Genomic DNA, 18,791 nt, shown 5'->3' with positions numbered 1-18,791 from the left:
GTAAAATATAATTCCTATGAAATATATAACTTCCCCAGTGATAAGATTCAATTTGTGAAGAATTTTTTTTCATAAAAAGTAATTACAACTCTTTTAATAGAGAAGATATATATTCTTTTGAAGAATATAAATCTAGAGTGTAAATTAAAGGACAAATGGGAAAAAGGTAGGAAAGAAGAGGAAAAGTTGTCTCAGATAGTTGTGGGTCTTGTAAAGAGACTACGCGATAGCCATAGCTCAAAACAACAATAACAACAAAGATTGCACATTTCTCCTCAACTACTTCACTCTCAATTATGTTCATCTTTGCTATTACATCCACTACTACATCTACGTTATGTTCATCTTTGTCTACACTAATGATGTGAATGTTCCTCCAACATCCACTACTGCATCCACCCCCAAAGATTGCCATTTTAGGTCGTTTGTTTTTCTTAAAACTACAATTCTGTAATTTTTAGTATTTCTAAAGCCACATTCAACATTTTAACAGTAAAACTATAAATTTCAAACTAAAAAACCTTGACAGCAAAATACAAGTCTCAAACAATCGGACCATAATGTCGACAATCATTTTGCATCTCTGTTAAATACTAGCTCAGATGACGAATCACAACACATCATAATATTAGATCAAATGGTATAATATTTTATCGTCTCGCAAGTTTAGTGACAAAACATAATGCCATTTACTACTACCAATTGGATCCGGTTAAGTCAAGTAAATTTGACCAATTTGGTTTGGTTATTGGTTACTCTAACGGTTTAACAAATCTATATTAAACTAACCGTTTTGCAATCCAAAACTTTGACCTTTGATAGGTAATAACGTTGAAAGAAACGACCAGAAGAGCGAGATCGTCCGATCTCCGGATCTCGACTATGAACAACAATAACCAGCATCAGCTTCTGAACAGCTTAGCTTCTTATTAATCAACTTTTATAAGATCTACTTTAGTGTTGTTTCTATAGTAGATCCCAATCAACTTTTTGGGTATCCTAAAATTAATTTGCTTTCCAGATAAGTGTATGTTGTCCCTTAGATTTAAAAAAAAAATCCCCAATAAAATTATTCTAAAAAGAACAAACAGTTGGAACTTATAAGTCAAGAAGAAGATAGAAAGAAAAAGAAAAACACTTAATGAATTATTCTTGATTGATTCTCCGTTTGAAAAGTAACCATGAGAGCCACTACAGGAAAAAAGGAGTTAATATCAGGTATCAAACAAGACAAGAGTATCGTTAAACAAAGAAACCACAAAGACATTTATTTACCTGCTTAGTGGAGTCAGGTATGAACCTCACGACCGAGCAAATATCTGCCGTGAAAGGACTTGGCCTTTTAAAAAGTAGAAAAAGATGTAATCAGCAAACTATAGTTTACATTGTAAAATGAAATGTGCTTTCATCAAAATTCATATAGGAAACTAACCTTGTCTGCTTCTTCAATCGAAGAAAACTCAACGTAGGCAAATTCATCGAACTGGCCAGTCTGGCCATCGCGTCCCATAATCATTGTAACATTAACAACTTGGCCAGCTTCTTTGAAGAAGTCCTCGCTGGAGAGGATAATTAAATAGTAAGATCAATGGAAAACTTACAAAAAAATAATAACAAAAGGTGTGTTATACTTCCAATTTGATCTTTTACAATAGTATACGAGATTATCAACATATATTATTTATGATGGAGCGCGAACAAGACGAGGGGTTTGTGATGGATATTGCTGAAAGTCATACGAGATTATCAACATATAATATCCTAACATAGACACTGGAAAAAAACATCAAAGTGTGCCTGCTTTGTGGAGTTGAAGACGAATCTCACGACCTAGCAAAGATCAACCGTTAAAGGCCATCGCCTTAAAAGTAGAAAACAATTTAATCAGAAATCTTTACTTGTCAAATGAAATGTGCTTTCATAAACTCATATACTCCCTCAAAAGTTTTTTTTTTAGATTTTATTAGTTTCACAGTAATAGAAGTTGTGTGTTTTCAATACTACTTTTAAATTGTTTTACATTTAAAAATAATAATTAAAAATAATACTAAAATAAATTTAACTTTTTGAAATTATGATATTAAATAATGTTATTTTTGGTATTGCAAATTTATTCGTATGAAATTCTAAACTTTCAGAGGAATAGCAAAAAAAAAGTAGTCTAACCTTGTCTGCTTCTTGGATCGAAGCAAACTCAACATAGGCAAATTCACAGAAACGGCCATCGTGTTCTACAAGGTTCCTCCTTGTCCTAAGGAGGAATCTTCTGCTTAGGAAGTTGGCTTTTCAAGCTGTAGTCTTTCACCTTTGGAAAGAGAGAAATAATATGATCCACAACAATGTTTCTCTGCCAGCTACTAATGTCTTCAGAGCCATCCACAGGAAGATGCGGAATATTATTTCCTCTAGGAGATCGAACAAGCTTTTCAGCTCATTTATGGTTCTATGGTTAGGATAAGTGCTTATGGTGTCCATTGAATTGGATGTTGTTGATCCATCTTGTTTGTTCTTTCTTTTTGCCAAGATGTGTCAAACTTAAAATCTTGCTTGTGTAAAATTTTTTTTCATTTATATGATATTTACAATTTAGTAAAAAAAAACATTAAGAACTTGGCCAACTTCTTTGAAGAACTCCTCTCTGGAGGATAACAATAGTGGTAAACGGAAAACTTTCAATAGTAACTAAAGGTGTGTTATACTTACATATCTAATCTTTGACAATTGTATACGAGATTGTCAACAGAAGGTCTTGGTGGCTGTTGTTGAAAGTCAAATCATAATACACAAAAAGTTAAGTTCGAACATATAGCAAACAAAAGTTACTTCAGATCTGTACAAGAAACAGGAGCGGAGGAAGTAAGAAGAAGGCCATAATTAAGGAGAAGAAGATTACCGTGCTTGAGGATGATCCCATGGACGCAAGAAATAATTCGGTTAGTGGGCTTTAGGATTTAGGAAGATGTACTTAGTGTTACAAAAAAAAAAAAGTAAAATGTACTTATAGTTTTTTTTTTCCAACTGGTTGATTTTTAATAAATAGAATAGGCCAAGCCCAGAGTACACAGCCAAAAGCCCAAATACATAAACGAATGACCAAGGCCCACAAGCAAAAAACTACAAACGAAACCATTACACGGGCCGGCGGTCCAAACACTAGACCGGTGAAACGATGACTCGACCCACACGTCAAGGAGGCCGACTGCGGGACAAGTACACGTGGATGTACTTATAGTTATCGGGAGAAAAAAAAATGTAAATATAAGAAGAAAAGAGAATTCACGAAATCTATATGCATTTTTATTGCAATAAAAATACTTATTGGATTAGAGGTTTAGAAAATTTTATAAGTTTTTAGATTTGATGGGAATTTAGGTGTATTTTGAAGATATCGACTTTTCTTTAGGTTATAGGTGTTTTGATAAGATTTTTATAATAATTATTTTCAAGTATTTTGAATAATTTAATATAATGGTTATGAAAAAGATGATTAAAAATCTAAAATAATTATTTATTGTTCAAATAAATATAAAGAAAATTGAAATTTGAATAGATTTGAAACATTAAGATACTTGAGAATTTGTTTTTCAACTGTGAAAGATTGTTTAAAATTATATATAATATTTAAAATTTGTCAATAATCTATATGTAAATATCTATTTTAATTTTCCTTCAATTCAAGCCTCTATCTCAAGTAGCCACCTTGAATCATTTATGATGTATATAACACAAGAAGAACAAGTTAGAGACATACAAAAGATAAAAATATATACACCAAGAACCATGAGACTAGCTAGGCCATCAGTGTCTCCCCTTACAGAGTCTGGATACAAAGTTCAACAAGGCAAGACCGAAGCATTCATTACCTGGAATGCCTTCAAGTTGTATTTCATGCTTGTGATGGCCTGAAAGCTAAACATACGAGAGTTAACAAAATTATCCAGACTCTGAAATACGTTCGGATAGTGATTCTATATGTTCGATAGCACTCTCCACCAGCTTCTCATCTTTATCTTTAATGATGACGATCTGTTTACAAGTATTTTATCTAGGTATAAAACTACAGAATCTTTCTTCAACCTTCCTTCTACTTTAAAGCTTGGCAGGCCAGCCAATTTGTTCTAGTGTTGGCAGAATTTGCCTCGTCTTAATTTCTCTATTATTGATGTGTTAGACAATTGTACTCCTGATTGGCTTATAAAATAATATATTGAGATTCGAGAGAGATAAGAACTCAACTTGCAACCGGTTCTGAATTTATAATGAGTATGCTTAAGTTATATAATCAAAATCTTTTTTATTGTGTTTGTTGTCTTTGAATTGATTCCTTCGTCTCTTTTTCTTCTATACTTTCTTCGATCATCTTTAGAAACATATCATTCTTTCATCATCGCTTCTTGCACGCCCCACAAGTGCATCCCTCCATCCCCTTTTCTAGTGACTGCACATGATAAACAATCAACGAAAATAAAAGCATTAACTAAGAAAACGTATTTGGCAAAAAAAAAAATACTAAGCAAATGTTTTGAAATCTCATGTTCCAATTGTATGGCTTTTATGGACAGAAGTCCAACTCGAGCATTTCTTTCATATACTACTTCAATAAGACCATAACATGTGAATTTACATTGCACCACACAATCTAAGGTTAACCTCAAACATGCACTGCCTATATAACCATTTGTATGATGATATATATATAATTATCTGTTTCTATGTGATCATTGTATACATAGAGCGACTATTTATGATTCTTAACGTACATAGGGCATAGATAAGATATGTATGAGAACATTTATTAAAACATAAACTAATTACCGCGAAATTTACAGTTGTTATGTAAATTTTGCTGTGTTGAAAATATTTTAAGCCCCTGAGTAAAGGTTGATTCATGATTTGATCAATTGTAATATAGCTGCTATATATGTTACCATAATTGTTTTTTCAACACACCAAAATATGGTTGAGATGATTAAAAGCAGCATTCTGTCAACATGCATATACATTATAAGGATTAATTAATATGATAATCTTTACTTCAGTTTGAGACAATGTCATATATCGAGTGTATAGAAAGACGCACCTCTACTTGGTGTTGAAGACCTTTGATATGCTCAGCAGCCAAATCCAACATTTCTGCATAGCTCGTTTGCTTCAAAAAAAAGTCAGAACATTACTTTTAGGTATATGTGTAATATATAATCTCCTTAATTAGACCTAAATTACATAGAAATTATAATTCCTATCTCTCACATTGTCTATATTAGGCACCAGTTCTTGTAGCTTCTTCAGCTTCCCGCTTATTCTCGTTCTTCTATCCTATACAGAAAACTTGATCATACTCTTGCTTTCTTTGGGTTTCACATATAATTCTCTTGTATGAAAATATCATTACTTATGTAATAACATCAAATATCAAATCAATAGAATACAACTAACCCTTTCAGCTATACTACGCGGGTGAGTCGCACATCCACGCTTGGCCCTAACCCTACAGGGCACCGAACCCTCTGGGATGTTCATCAGACTCTCCATTCTTGCCATTTCCAGAGACGTTTGTGGCATGCTAAACTAAAGAATCAGAACCATACCAAACATCAGTTTAAAGCTTTATAAACATTTTTGAAAATTTAATAAATCACTACTAGTACCTTCTCTAAAGTATGTATATGTATTAGACAACACCACTCAACATACATGAACTTGTGACATACATTTTCATTGGCATTTATTTCAACTTGAAATCCCCTTTGCTAATTAACTTTATGGAACTTAAATCCGATTTATAGACTACATATCAGATATATTACACAAAACCACTCAGCACAGTATAATATCATTTATTAACATACAACTTGTAAATCATACACAGATCAATCATAAACGTTCTCCAAACTTAGACAAACAATAATAAAAAGTACAAATCACACAACTTTGGACATATGCAATTTCCCCTCTTTTACCTAATTAGAGATTCGAAGAATTATGACACTTTATTGCATAGACAATTAAAGTATTCAAGATTCATACAACACAAGTACATATATATAACAACCACAAAAATATAGAAATACCTGAGTTTCTAAGGTGAAAAAGTCGGTGGTCTTGGACCGTTTTCCAGGTTCATCAATGGTGAAACTGATTTGAGAAGACGACCTGTCCCAAATGTTACTATCATTTCCAAAACTCATACTCGTCGACGTGGCACTGTTTATAGCCGCCGCAGCCGCGTGTACCTCCGAGATTCTAGGTAGAGAGTTATGTTCTTGATAATTACTACTACTCCCGCCTGAGAATCTCTGCTCCGACTTCAACCTAGATAGCCCTCGCTCTTCTCCTCTTCCTCCGCCGTATCCTCCGTTTGGCTGCCCTAGGGAAAAACCTGTTCCCTCTTCCATTAACAAATTTAAATCGAAAGGGATGTAATGCTATGTAGGGTTATTAAACTTGTAACTATCTTAGTATTTTAATAACCAGTATGATTTTTAAAACGTATATATGTATACAAAATAGAAGAGAATGGGCCGAGTTCGAGATTCGAGGACCCCTTCCTTTGTCTCTACTTAGATTTTATTTATCGCCAATTTGACAGAGAATAAAGATTCATGAAAAGAATCTTAGAAATATTCACTATTCGAATTCTAAACTATTATTATCATTTATCCTATATAATAATGCAAGAGGGGTAAACTTTTTTGGGGCTCGCACATGTATTACAGTGCAAAATAAACCGAACGGATGCAATGAACAGAAGATCAAATTGCGCAAATAAATTCTGTAAATTATTACTTGTAAGTTGTAACGAACAATATAGTAGTAAATCTATCATTTATTATTCTTATAAAATAAAAATAAAATAAATCCATTTCTTATAATAACAAGTAGGTGTATCCCAAAATCAAATTAGTGATTACGCTGAAGCCATGTCAGCAAGGTGGGCCTTATGGCTGCTTTGTCAGAAGAGAAAGAGCAAGTGGGATGGATTAAATATTGCCAAGTGGACTATACTTTTCCAATGATTCGTTTTTTAACATATACTTTTGGCAAGTGCATGTTTTTATAAATTATAATACACGCTATTTGCATTAAGTTACATAATTAAATTATACAACTTGTCTCTCCTGAAAATACATGTTCATGGATGTAAATGTATTATTTGATCTTAGCATGTAAATGTATTTATACGTATGTTTGTAAACATGTAGTTTCAGTATATGTATGCAAACCATATCAACCATGGTTTCTCCAAACATAAATGAAAGAGAGGTTTATAAAATCAATAGATTGATTAACCATATCAAAACCAAACAAAACAAAATCTACAGGTAGATATTTGGTAGCTATTGTGATTTCGATTTTCAGTTAAGTTGTTATTAATTATAATTGTTAATTAATTAGAAAAACAAAAGCCGCATCCCTTTTATATGTGGAGGGAAACAAATAGACAAATTAAAGTCATCGCAAATCGCAATCAATGCAATGTTACATGGTTTGGATTCCAGGAAGTCACAATTACGTGTTAGACCAATTTAGTTATCATCTCGTTTAATCAAATGCAATAAAGTTTATTTAAATCGTACGTTTCATAATTTTCACATATTTTGAAACATTTGCTGCAATACTAAATATAATTAATGATCAATTTAGTTAAAATTGATATTTTACCGATTCTAATTGGTACAGGTAAATAAAAATGACAATTTAGTATAAAATTTTAAATATGATTATAAATATTCTCAATGAAACAAGATAAAATTCAAAACATTGATTAACTTAACCAAATAATACTAATTATAATCGTATGGTATGCCTATCTGTAAGAGTGTATTTTAATTTGCATACCGTCGACTATACATCAAAAAATTGTGGTGGAAAATGTAAGAAACGCAAAAGTTACCGTTGGGTTCAGTGGGAAGAAGTTGGTCATAGAATCCAGCCGGAGAGCTTCTGTGTCGGAACAAAGAAGAGGAAGAGGAAGAAGCGCCGGAATGTCCGATGGTAGATGGTTCGCCTGACAAGTGATGACCGAACCCAACGACGTTGGGATTGTGCTGCTGGCGCGGCGGAGGTGGAAGATTATGGTGAGTTTGAGAACCGAGGGAGGAGAAACCACCTGAAGTTTCATCATATGGATTGTTTTCGGCGTCGCCGCCGTCTGGAGCGGTTGACTTGGAGGAGGAACGACGGTACATAATTTGTTTTTGCCTGAAAAGATAAACCCTATAAAAGTTAATATGATAGTTAGGGGAAAATCTTGAGGAGAGTCTTTAAGAAAGAAAGAGAAAGAGAGGTTATGACTAGTTCATTGGTTGATAAAATAATGTAAGAGAGTTACTAAATGTAGTTAGGGATCGTAAAGTTGAAATGAATTAAATTAGTGAAAGGGGACCAAATTAGAAAGGAGGCTTGTGTGTGTGCATGTGCTGTAAGTGCTTGTCCGCTTGACGAAGAGAGTCTTCTACTCACGGTCGTCAACGCATGTGCACCTCACGTGGTTGACAGTTGGAGATTTTTGACGCTCTTTAAATTTTAGTTAATCAAAGTTTTTCATATTTTTCATTTGTGGAAGTTGTGGAAAATGGTTGGTTGGAGATTTTAGCCTTTTTAATATATTTGGTACATGGTAATGAAGAAGATTTAACTTTATATAGAGTAATTTCTATAAAGATTAATGTTCTTGATGGTATGAAAAACAAAATAAACTAATGAGATCGTGGGATATGAATATATGATGAAATTTGGAAGATTCGGTTAGAGATTTTTAGCTTTTTAATATATTTGGTACATGGTAATGAAGAAGATTTAACTTTATCTAGAGTAATTTCTTTAAAAGATTAATGTTCTTGATGGTATCAAAAACAAAATAAACTAATGAGATCGTGGGATATGATGATTTTTTTTTTAATTTCGAAATAATTTTTTTATGAATTTAAAATTTCATAGTCGATCATGATAGTTGAGCATAAATTATCTTCGGTTCACATACGCAATTGTTGGGTTACTCGAAAAAGTTTAAAACGAACAACACGAAGCCCAAGATTGTTACTACTATACAATATCAAACATTATCGTATTTAAACGGGCCGGATCAGTCCAAATCATTAGGGAGAATGATAGACCGATTCTTCTTGGGTTGGATGCTATTAGGTCTACAGAGTTGGTTGATTCAGATAAAATATACATTCTCATTTCATGTTCAAATATATTTAACATATGTGTTTATTAAGTATTATCAATATTAATTTTGATGGCATTTGTAACAACTAGTTTTGAATTAAGTACGGTGATTTTTTTAAGGTTAATTAATTTGAAAATTTGTGTCACCAATGCGCATTTTTAATAGGTTAGTTGAGAATTTTAAATTTTAATTTCGTTGATTAGAACGGTGAAATATTAAAATTTAGTTTATTTTTTCGTATAAGTTCGATGCACAATAAGACACAAAAATGTAACTCTAGACCTCGTGTCATAGACACCACACGTCCATATAGTTAAGCATGTGTCTCTTTTGCTTATAAACAAGAAAATATACCAATTCTATATATAGACACATAGTTAGTTGGTCATGTTGTCCAATTTTCTGATACTTCTTTTTTGGTGAAACCTGCAAAGAAAATATGACAGCTTTTGGATTTAGGTTTGCTTCCATTTTGTTTATATTTTTGGAATAAAGATACAAACATATCGAAGTGGTAACTTTGGATTGAAGTTTGCTTCTGTTTTAGTTCTATCTTTTCATTAGCTTTATTCAGATTAATAAATCTTGATAAACTTAAGAGTTCTTTTTGGTTTCGTTTTCTTTGGAAATGACCAATTTACCAAAATTCATCTGCAAAAGTAAATAAACGAATTATATTTCAATTAAAATACTTTTCGGTTTTATTTTGTCTGTTTTGGAATTTTATTTTAGACCAGGTTAATTATTTTGGTTTAGCCTGTTATAAATAAAACTAGTTTGTTTATATGTAAATGTTATCGCCGATGGTACAGTTAGTTACGGTACGGTAAAACACAGTCAAGTAACTACCGACGCAAAGAGCATGTCAACCTAGCCGATCCAACCGTGTTGAATATTTTAGATAAACTTATATATTCTTATATAAGTTTTTTTTGCTAACTAATATTAATTTCTTATATAAGTTGGTTAACCTAATCATATATTTAGCTACATATATGGGTGTGTTTGTATCCATTAAGAGATGTCATTGGTTATTTGATCAAATCACTTTCAACTCCATGACGACTAGATAATTCTAAGTATGAAATTCCAAATGTGGTTATGTTCTGAGCAATTTTCGTATTTATACCGTTATTGAAAAAGTTTGTGATGACTAAACATGTGATATCATTATACCAATGATCACTACCAAATCTCATGTCATGTCCTTGGCTTCACCATGACATTTTCCGATGGTAAATTTATCAACTAAGTTAATATATTTTAAGGATTTTATAATGTTTACCTCACAAAGTTACATATTACATATCTTTAGATTTAATCTTTAGGCTTTTGGTCTACCATGATATCTCTAGCAAATTAACATCAAGTCTCACCATATATCTTTTTAACTATTACAAAATTGACAATATTCATTTCAGAACAATTTTTTTTTAAACATGTAAAAAATTGTTTAATTTATCTTTCAAACATTTAAACTCACTGTATTAAATGTGGGAAGAAACTAAAATCTATATAAAAAAAATACAAAAAGTGTTTTTGAATTTACTTTTCACTTATTTTCTTAAAAAAACTATCTGATAGGTTATTTACTTAGAAAATATATATTTAATATATTGTTCTCTCAAAGCGAGTCTAGATATAAAAAGGGATGAAAACAAAATATTGTTTTGGGGACCAGTTAAGAGTTTATTAACAACAAAAATAAAGTGTTGTGATCAAGCCTTGAACCTTTGACCTTGTGTAAGGATGGTGTGAGCCTAAAACCATCAGACCACAAATTAGTCGATCGGCCGTTAAAATTAAATAAATCCCACCGGGCGCACATGGAACTCCTTCTACTTAAGCCGTCTCTGATTGTTTTATAACTAAAATAGTTGTGTAAAAAAAAATAGTATAAAGGTACGAAGCACTAATTGATAAAGAATCGCATGTAAATGAGATTTAGCTGAGAATAAAGCTTCTATAGCGTTGTACTAGAAGTCTAAAACAATATTCTCGGCTAGTTTAACTTTAGCTTTATAAAGGGCGTTTCTAAGCTCTTTTTCACGCCTTTTTGTGCATAGCCATGAAGGAGGACATATCGCCTAAACTGTATACATACTGATACTAGGATTAGACAAAATAACAGTAAATTTTGATTCGATTCGTTATTCGTTTCGATCCGAACCAGAAAATCTGGATATCTGTAACTCTACGAATAAAAACAAATACTGATATGCAATATTTGTAAGAGATGAAACAAATCACAAATACTAAAAGTTTAGGAACAGATATCTGATCCGTACATATATTTAAAAAATTATATATACAAATTATATAATTATTATATTTTATGTAAAATTTATAAATTTTTTATTAAATTAAGTTTTTAGTTATTAAATTTTTTAAAAGTAAAAAATATTTTTATTTTGTATTTTTATATTATTATTTTATATTATTTTGGACTTTTTATTATGTAATAATTATTAATTTTTATTCTAATCATTTACGAAACGGAGCGGATAATCCGCGAGTAATTGAAATAGTCACAAATATTTAAATTTACGAATACTTAAAATCTTACGAATCGAAGCAGATCAAAAACTTAAACATTTGTATAAGACGAATCGGATCACAAATAGTGAGATTTTTTTCGGATATCCGCTCATGCCTATACTACTACTTAACTGATATCTTTTAACTGATTCCCTTAAATTTTAGATTTTGGTAGTTGATACGAAAATTAGTATGAATGTGATATGTGAACATTGTGGTATGACTGGAGCAATTGAAGCTATATATGTAGTCAAAATAGTCAATAATGAATTCAAATAGTAATTTGATAAAAAAAAATCAAATAGTAAAATTCAATAGCACTGTGAGAAGTGAGAATGTCAGGTTACGATGTCAAACGAATCTGGATTAATTTATTTTTGGTAGTTCACGTTTTCCTCAACTTTCTGACAACTGTAAGATGCTATATCGTTTTGTTAATTGGATATTAAAAACCTAATTAAGCACTGTTAATCTGTCATTCTCCTACTTTTTATCAATTTATTTTCTCGTATTAGTTGAAGGGTAAGCTTTCAAGTAACACGAGACTCGTAAGCAGATGAGTGATATTTTTCTTAAATTTACAGATATTAGGACCCATTTTATTTAAATATTTATTAGATTAATTCAAATCAAATGGAACAAGTGCAAATCATGTTGGAAAAAAAATCAAGGACTTGGATGTATTGATTATATGTAAAATAGTTGCACACGTAACACAATAAATACTCTCTTTGTAGGCGCTTACTTTAAAAATTCATTACGTTGATTCAACTATCATTTGGTTCCAATACTTCCAGCCATAGCTCTTTTTCTCTAAAATCATTGAAGGCATCTTCTCTTATGTTCTTTCTATCATTTTAAATCATCATTTTTTCTTCTTATGCTCTTTCTTTACCTTTCATTACGTTTTTTTGTGATGTAAAAATATTTTGGAAAAGTTATATAATGAGAAAGAGTAGATTAAAAAAAAAAAAAAAAACTATCAACGGGATTATTTTCTTTAATTTGCTTGTAACTGCTTATAAATATCTTATCATCGCTAATCTCTTCGTCCTTTTGTGACGACGATAAAATAAAATAAAAAATTACATGATTCACAAAAATACATAATAGTCAACCTCATCATGTGTGCCATTAATTCTTAATACGTTTTATCTATGAATTCGTGTTATACGTATACGTACATTTTGAACAAAATATACGTATAACTACTTGAGATCATAATATAAGTTAAACACGTCTAAAGATAAACATTTTAAAATCACAGTAATAATTTGCACATAACCATACATCGTGAATAACGTCATGGCGCTTTCGTGTTTTACTTTGGATTCTCCTATGTGGTTATCTCATTTAATTTAATGAACAAGATATTAATCCGTAGATCTGTGTAGATATATTTATATTTTTAAATTAATATTTAAAATATAAAATATGTTATAAAGATATATATCTAATATCAATTTTATGTATATAATTTCTATTTTGAAAATTTATATTTGTTGAAATTTGTTTGATGATATTGTACATATCATATATTAATGAAGTATTTTTGTTTATTTATTTAAAATGCAACATCAATATTAATAGTTTAATTTTAAACATTAGTTTTATATGAATTAATAAAAAAAATTATTAGCTTCTTTATTTAGAAATTTTTATTGTTTTTATGTGAATAAATTAAATTATTTTTGTTATATTTTAAAATATTATTTTATTTAATATATTGTATTTCAGTTTAATGTTTTTATTTTTACAAAAATATCAACATAAAATGTTACAACCAATAAAATATTATTTATTTTGTTTTATATAAAAATTTAATTTGATAATTTAAAAAGATTTGGGCTATACTATTTAATTTTAAAATCAGTTACTGAAATATATAAAATATGGTCTATATTAAATATGATAAACAGTCAAATGATAATTACTTAATGATAATATATTTATGTTTTTTTTAGAAATGTTATTGTTTAGATGTATATTGTTTTTGTTAAGAAAATATCATATATGAGTAATTTTATGATATTTTGTTAAATTTCTAATGAATAGTCTATGTAACATAGATTTGTGTATGGTAGGTATCGATTGTTTGCTATTTTCCTGAGTAGTGAAGGATTTTATTCGTAGAAATTTATGACAATCTAACAACATCAACTGGTTAATCTTTAAAAACTTGTCACTTAACTGACCTTAATTTGCGTATACAGTACTTCTTTTTATTGCAAAGAATATTCATTGAATCGATACCTACCCATAAGAGCATCTTACTAGGAGCACATTCCAAGATGTAGCAGCTTAGTTTACGATTAATTAATAATGCCACCTTCTATATCATGATTCAATAATTTATGTTATATATCTATGTTTCGCTAGAAAACATGAAATAAAATAAAGTAAATAGCGACCAAAGATGAGACATATGAGGAAGGCTAAGTTAGTTGTTAGAGGCTGCTGTCTGCATTACGCCGCCGTGGGGTCCTCCGACCTACTGTTAAAGTGATTTTGGAAAGTGATTAGTCTCATTCTTGTGTTAGGATGAGACTACAATTCAAATCCTACAGGTCAGTATAATTATCTCATATAATTAATCGATTTTTGGAGTGACTCATACTAAAGACCCTTACAAGCTGATTCTTTCATAATCTGTAGGATTTAGGACTAATCTGATTATTGGGCTATAAATGTAACTAATACAAATGAGCACATGATACTTGGAACTCGCATGAAAAAATGATAACTGATGGCTGCTGATTGCTTCGCGATTTTGGAAACAAAAGTCAAGTCAGCCAAAAGAAGTTACCCGGTTGAGACGGTGGTGGCCTTAAGAATGAATTGACCGTAATGCGGCCATGTGACGCTACAATTAGGCAACGTGGAAGTGAGTATTAAAGTGTATATGTCTTCACTCTGCTGTTTGAGCACAATAATTCCAACATTTTGTTTTTTTATTAATTGTCGAGACATATATGTTGCAACTTTGTTCAAAAATACCATTTTATTTGTTAAATTACTTTTTTAAAGTGGTGAATAGGGGAAGAGTGAAGACTTTTCTCATTTATGTGGTCATTCTTTTCTATTTTTCATAGCAAGGATAATATAGTATATAACGTATTTTGCGTGGTTCATTAGACTATTAATGTGTGAACTTAATAGATGAACGTATTTTGTGGGCTTATTCAGCATCTTCCTTTACAAGTAAAAACAATAGTATAAACCCTAAAAAACTGAAGCTTAACAGTGCCAAAAAATACCCAGTCTGTCACTCACAAACCTTAATAACTATGCTGTGATAACCGATTACTAATGTCAATATATGTTGGCTTACCTTAGCCCAGAATGGGTGTAGTTGCCCCCACTAAAAGTTCGAAGTGAGTCTATTTCCTTTAGAATTTACAGATATCTTGCAGCTAAGTTGGCTAAAGCCTACTCGCCCGGTTCGAATCCCCACTTGGCCTTTTTGTATACTGTTTTTTCTATTTTTTTCTTTTTTGATTTTTCTGATTTTCCTTTTTTTCCATGCGTAATATTTCTTTTTTTCACCTCACGTTCTTTTTTTTTCCCAACTGAATTTTATTAGAAAAAAGGCCGAAGCCCATAATATTTTACAAACACCTAAAGGTCCAAACACAAAGTCGAGAAAAAACCAAACCGCTTAGAGCCCAAGCCCGTTACCCATCCAACCCAAACATCGCCGACTCGCAATTCGCCCTACCTCGAGGTACGAACCCGCAACGTCGCCACTCCCGGGAGAACCTACGTCGGAGCACGGACGCGTCTCACCGGCCACTACAGAAGCATGCCTCACCGTGACAAACCTGAGCCCATGACCTCCACACACTCTTCACCGTAACCATAATTTATTCTTGTGTCATCTTTACTGGAGAGATCAATCGCCGGAGCGAGATCATCACCGCCACCGTTCGAGCACACACAAGAGAAACCTAACCGGCGCACGGAACATCACCATCTTGATACGGACTCCTCTCTCTTCCACCAACGAGAAGTCATCCATGGATCTCAATCGCCAACGCAAAAAAAAAACATGAAAATCCTAAAACTAATCTAAAGATTAAACAGACAGAAGAGACAAAAACCGACGAGGCAAGGTAAAAGACGCCTTCACCCTTCGGAGCACGATCCGGCGACGCAGAGTTGAGGGAACCTCCACCTCACGTTCTCTTCCTTCGGATTTTTTGTTCATTTGTTTTTCTCATTCAATTAAAATTTGTTTTTTATTAGTAGGTTTATTCTTTTTTTATGTTAGATATAGTAAATTATTTTAACTGTATTATTTAGTTTCTTTTTTTTTCTAAATGGTATCTTTATTGAAAGATATAAATACATGTAAAATATCAAACAAAAACATTATTAATAAATTTTTGTAATATCTCCACTCAAAATATTTTCTAGATCCACCACTGTTTACACTTATATATATGTGACTAAGATAAACCAATATATATATATATGTATTGTTGGCAGTTAATCCGTCCATGCATGTATATAATGTAAACATTGGTCGACTTTTGATGTTGATTTATGTTATTTAACTTCAGAAAGTGTCGGTGAAAATTATCCAACTTATAAGATATACTTTTATTGTCTTTGTTAATCTCTTCGGATAACCGAATCGTATGAGTTCCGTTTTACAAGTCAAAGTATCTTGTTAGTTGAATAACTACTGTTAAGTACGTAAGTATCATTTGTTTTGATTAGCTACTCTCTTGGCATATCCATAGTCGAATAATTGATGTGCTGGATTGGACATCATTACGTGTACGTCCACGCGTATAGTTTGGGATCAAAGTCGCAGATGAATATGTCAATAACTATTTACTAAAACGTTTGTCAAAACCTAAGTTATAGCAATAAACATTGACAATTAACTTTTAATTACGAAAATTTGATATTGTCAGCTGTTGATGAAGAGTCACTAGGCAACTTCATATTTTATATCATATGAAAACTTTTACAGTTTCCTATTTCATAATTATATGCTATCTAATCTCGATTAAGGGTTTTTACATCTTTTAATTTTGATTAGTTAGTGGACCAAATATCAGTTTATTCGTAAAGAATACATAAACGATAAAACGTTTCAGAATTCGTACAGCCAGATATGCTTTTAGGAAAAAAATTATTTACAAATTATGTGAATATATGTAGGTATGTAAGAATGTATATAGTGCACTGGTTCCAAATTTCAACAAAGCCAGCTAGTATATACTGTATTTGAGCTCTTATAAAGGTTTATCTTAAGAGACCATAAACTACTTGAAAATAACTTTCATAATACTGTAGCATATAAGACGTTTCGAGCCTATTAAGCTTCAATATGCTCTAATGAGTTATTTTGTAGCGACTAGTATAATTCGTTTAAAATAAAAAAATAAATCTAATCATTGCTTTGGAAAAGTACACGAGACACTATTTGACATATGAATAAGATAGTTTAAACTTTATTAAACTGAAACCCATATTAACGACAGAGGAATATACGTAACATGTGGTGTTTACTTAGTTTTATTTTATTTAACAATTCTTTTGTCTTGTAGGGTTCTGATTGTAGTTTCGTTTTGAAGCAAGCATAATATTGTATTCATATTTTTGTTATAGAAGTATTTCATGTTTCTGTCGTGAAAAAATAATTTTCTATATTTCCATTTTTTTTGGTAATGTGAAATTTATTGATTAGTAAAAGATAGTTCATTACAATAAAATGGTACTATAAATGATAAAAGAAAATATGATAAGCGAATAAATTTTGAATATCGAAGTCGCTATAATACTTTAAAATGAATATAGCCAGTAAGTACGGAATCCTTCTTTGTTATATAGCGACTTGTATAATCGTTTTATTCCTTAAAAACTAATAAGTGAATTAAATTTGATAAATTACATGTAACGATAAAAAAAACACAACAAAATCGTGGTCTAAATTAAATATTGTGTTAAGTTATAAAATGAAAATAGTACATATAAAGAAGCCAATTGTAATATGATAACCAGGTAGACTCCTTCGAGTTGATTTACAAATGACTAATATTTAATTGTCAAATTGCATATTTTATTTAAGCATGATTGGTTCAATCGATTAGAAACTATTTAACAATTCGACCGTACTATTTGGTAAAAAAAAAAAATAGCTCTGATATTATTAGTAAGATGAAAATGTGAACAAAAACAGGTAAATTTGGTGTGGCATAGGAAAAAGTTAACCTAAAAAACATGTTTTTAAGGAGTGTTTGAAAACATGTTTTTAGGTTAAATAAATTTGAAAACTTTTCCAAAAATGTAAAAAAATCATCACGCATAGCATGGTTATGGGTGTGTGCAAAAGCTATATTCGTAAGTTTGGCCCTTTCTTAAATTTCACAAGTAATCAAACGACGTACTTATATACATGTTGATAAAATCCTCAAAGAAAACATATCAAGACGACGATTGCTTTAAGATTATAAATCTAATCTGTCTCTCACATAGTACTTCTTTTGCCTGCACATGATCCCTATACTTGTGTCAGTCTCTGTTATCTGCATTGTAAATATAGACAATGTTATCAACAAAGAAAAATAATCAAAATTCTGAACACTTAAAGTAGTAAATATTAGCTAGTACCATATTAAGTTATTAAATATTAAGTATAGACTCTGAGCTGACATTTTATTTAATTACCAGACTAAAATCATAACTTCAAAAGGTGTTATGCCGTGTTTAAAATCTTCTACCTTCGAAATTTAGTTTGCTTTTTTATTCAACTGGTAAACCAGATTAATGAAACATGTAATCGGGAAGAATAATTAATTTAATATACTTTTCTATTAAATCATGAGGAGTGCCAATAAATTTTACCATCTTTGTTTATTTTAGCGTCAAATAATCATAAATCAATGTAGTCCAAAATAAACTTTATTTTATATTGATACGTTAAGAAAACATTTATTAAACGTTTCAATCTAAGGCAACTGCCACCCAACATTCTCACAATTAATCGATTATGGTATCACATTTGAGTTCCATAAAATATATTACACTATAATTACGACAGACATAACTTTGAGTAAGGATTGCT

The 18,791-nt window shown here is 30.8% G+C and overlaps 1 protein-coding gene across 1 annotated transcript; it reads right to left on the bottom strand.

Annotated features, from left to right (window-relative positions):
- Positions 1-72: 72 nt before the first annotated feature.
- On the bottom strand, positions 73-13,299 carry LOC103866048 (transcription factor bHLH129). The gene is made up of 6 exons (XM_009143922.2): positions 7,895-13,299; positions 6,072-6,379; positions 5,437-5,568; positions 5,251-5,316; positions 5,081-5,149; positions 73-4,438 (listed from the first exon to the last, which is right to left on the bottom strand). Exons 1-6 carry the CDS (start codon positions 8,187-8,189, stop codon positions 4,385-4,387), a joined length of 924 nt encoding a protein of 307 aa, XP_009142170.1. The 5' UTR covers positions 8,190-13,299; the 3' UTR covers positions 73-4,384.
- Between the last annotated feature and the right edge of the window lie 5,492 nt (positions 13,300-18,791).

The sequence above is a fragment of the Brassica rapa genome, chromosome A04 (assembly GCF_000309985.2).
Source record: "Brassica rapa cultivar Chiifu-401-42 chromosome A04, CAAS_Brap_v3.01, whole genome shotgun sequence".
NCBI lineage: Eukaryota > Viridiplantae > Streptophyta > Magnoliopsida > Brassicales > Brassicaceae > Brassica > Brassica rapa.
This window is presented reverse-complemented; position numbering and strand designations above follow the sequence as displayed.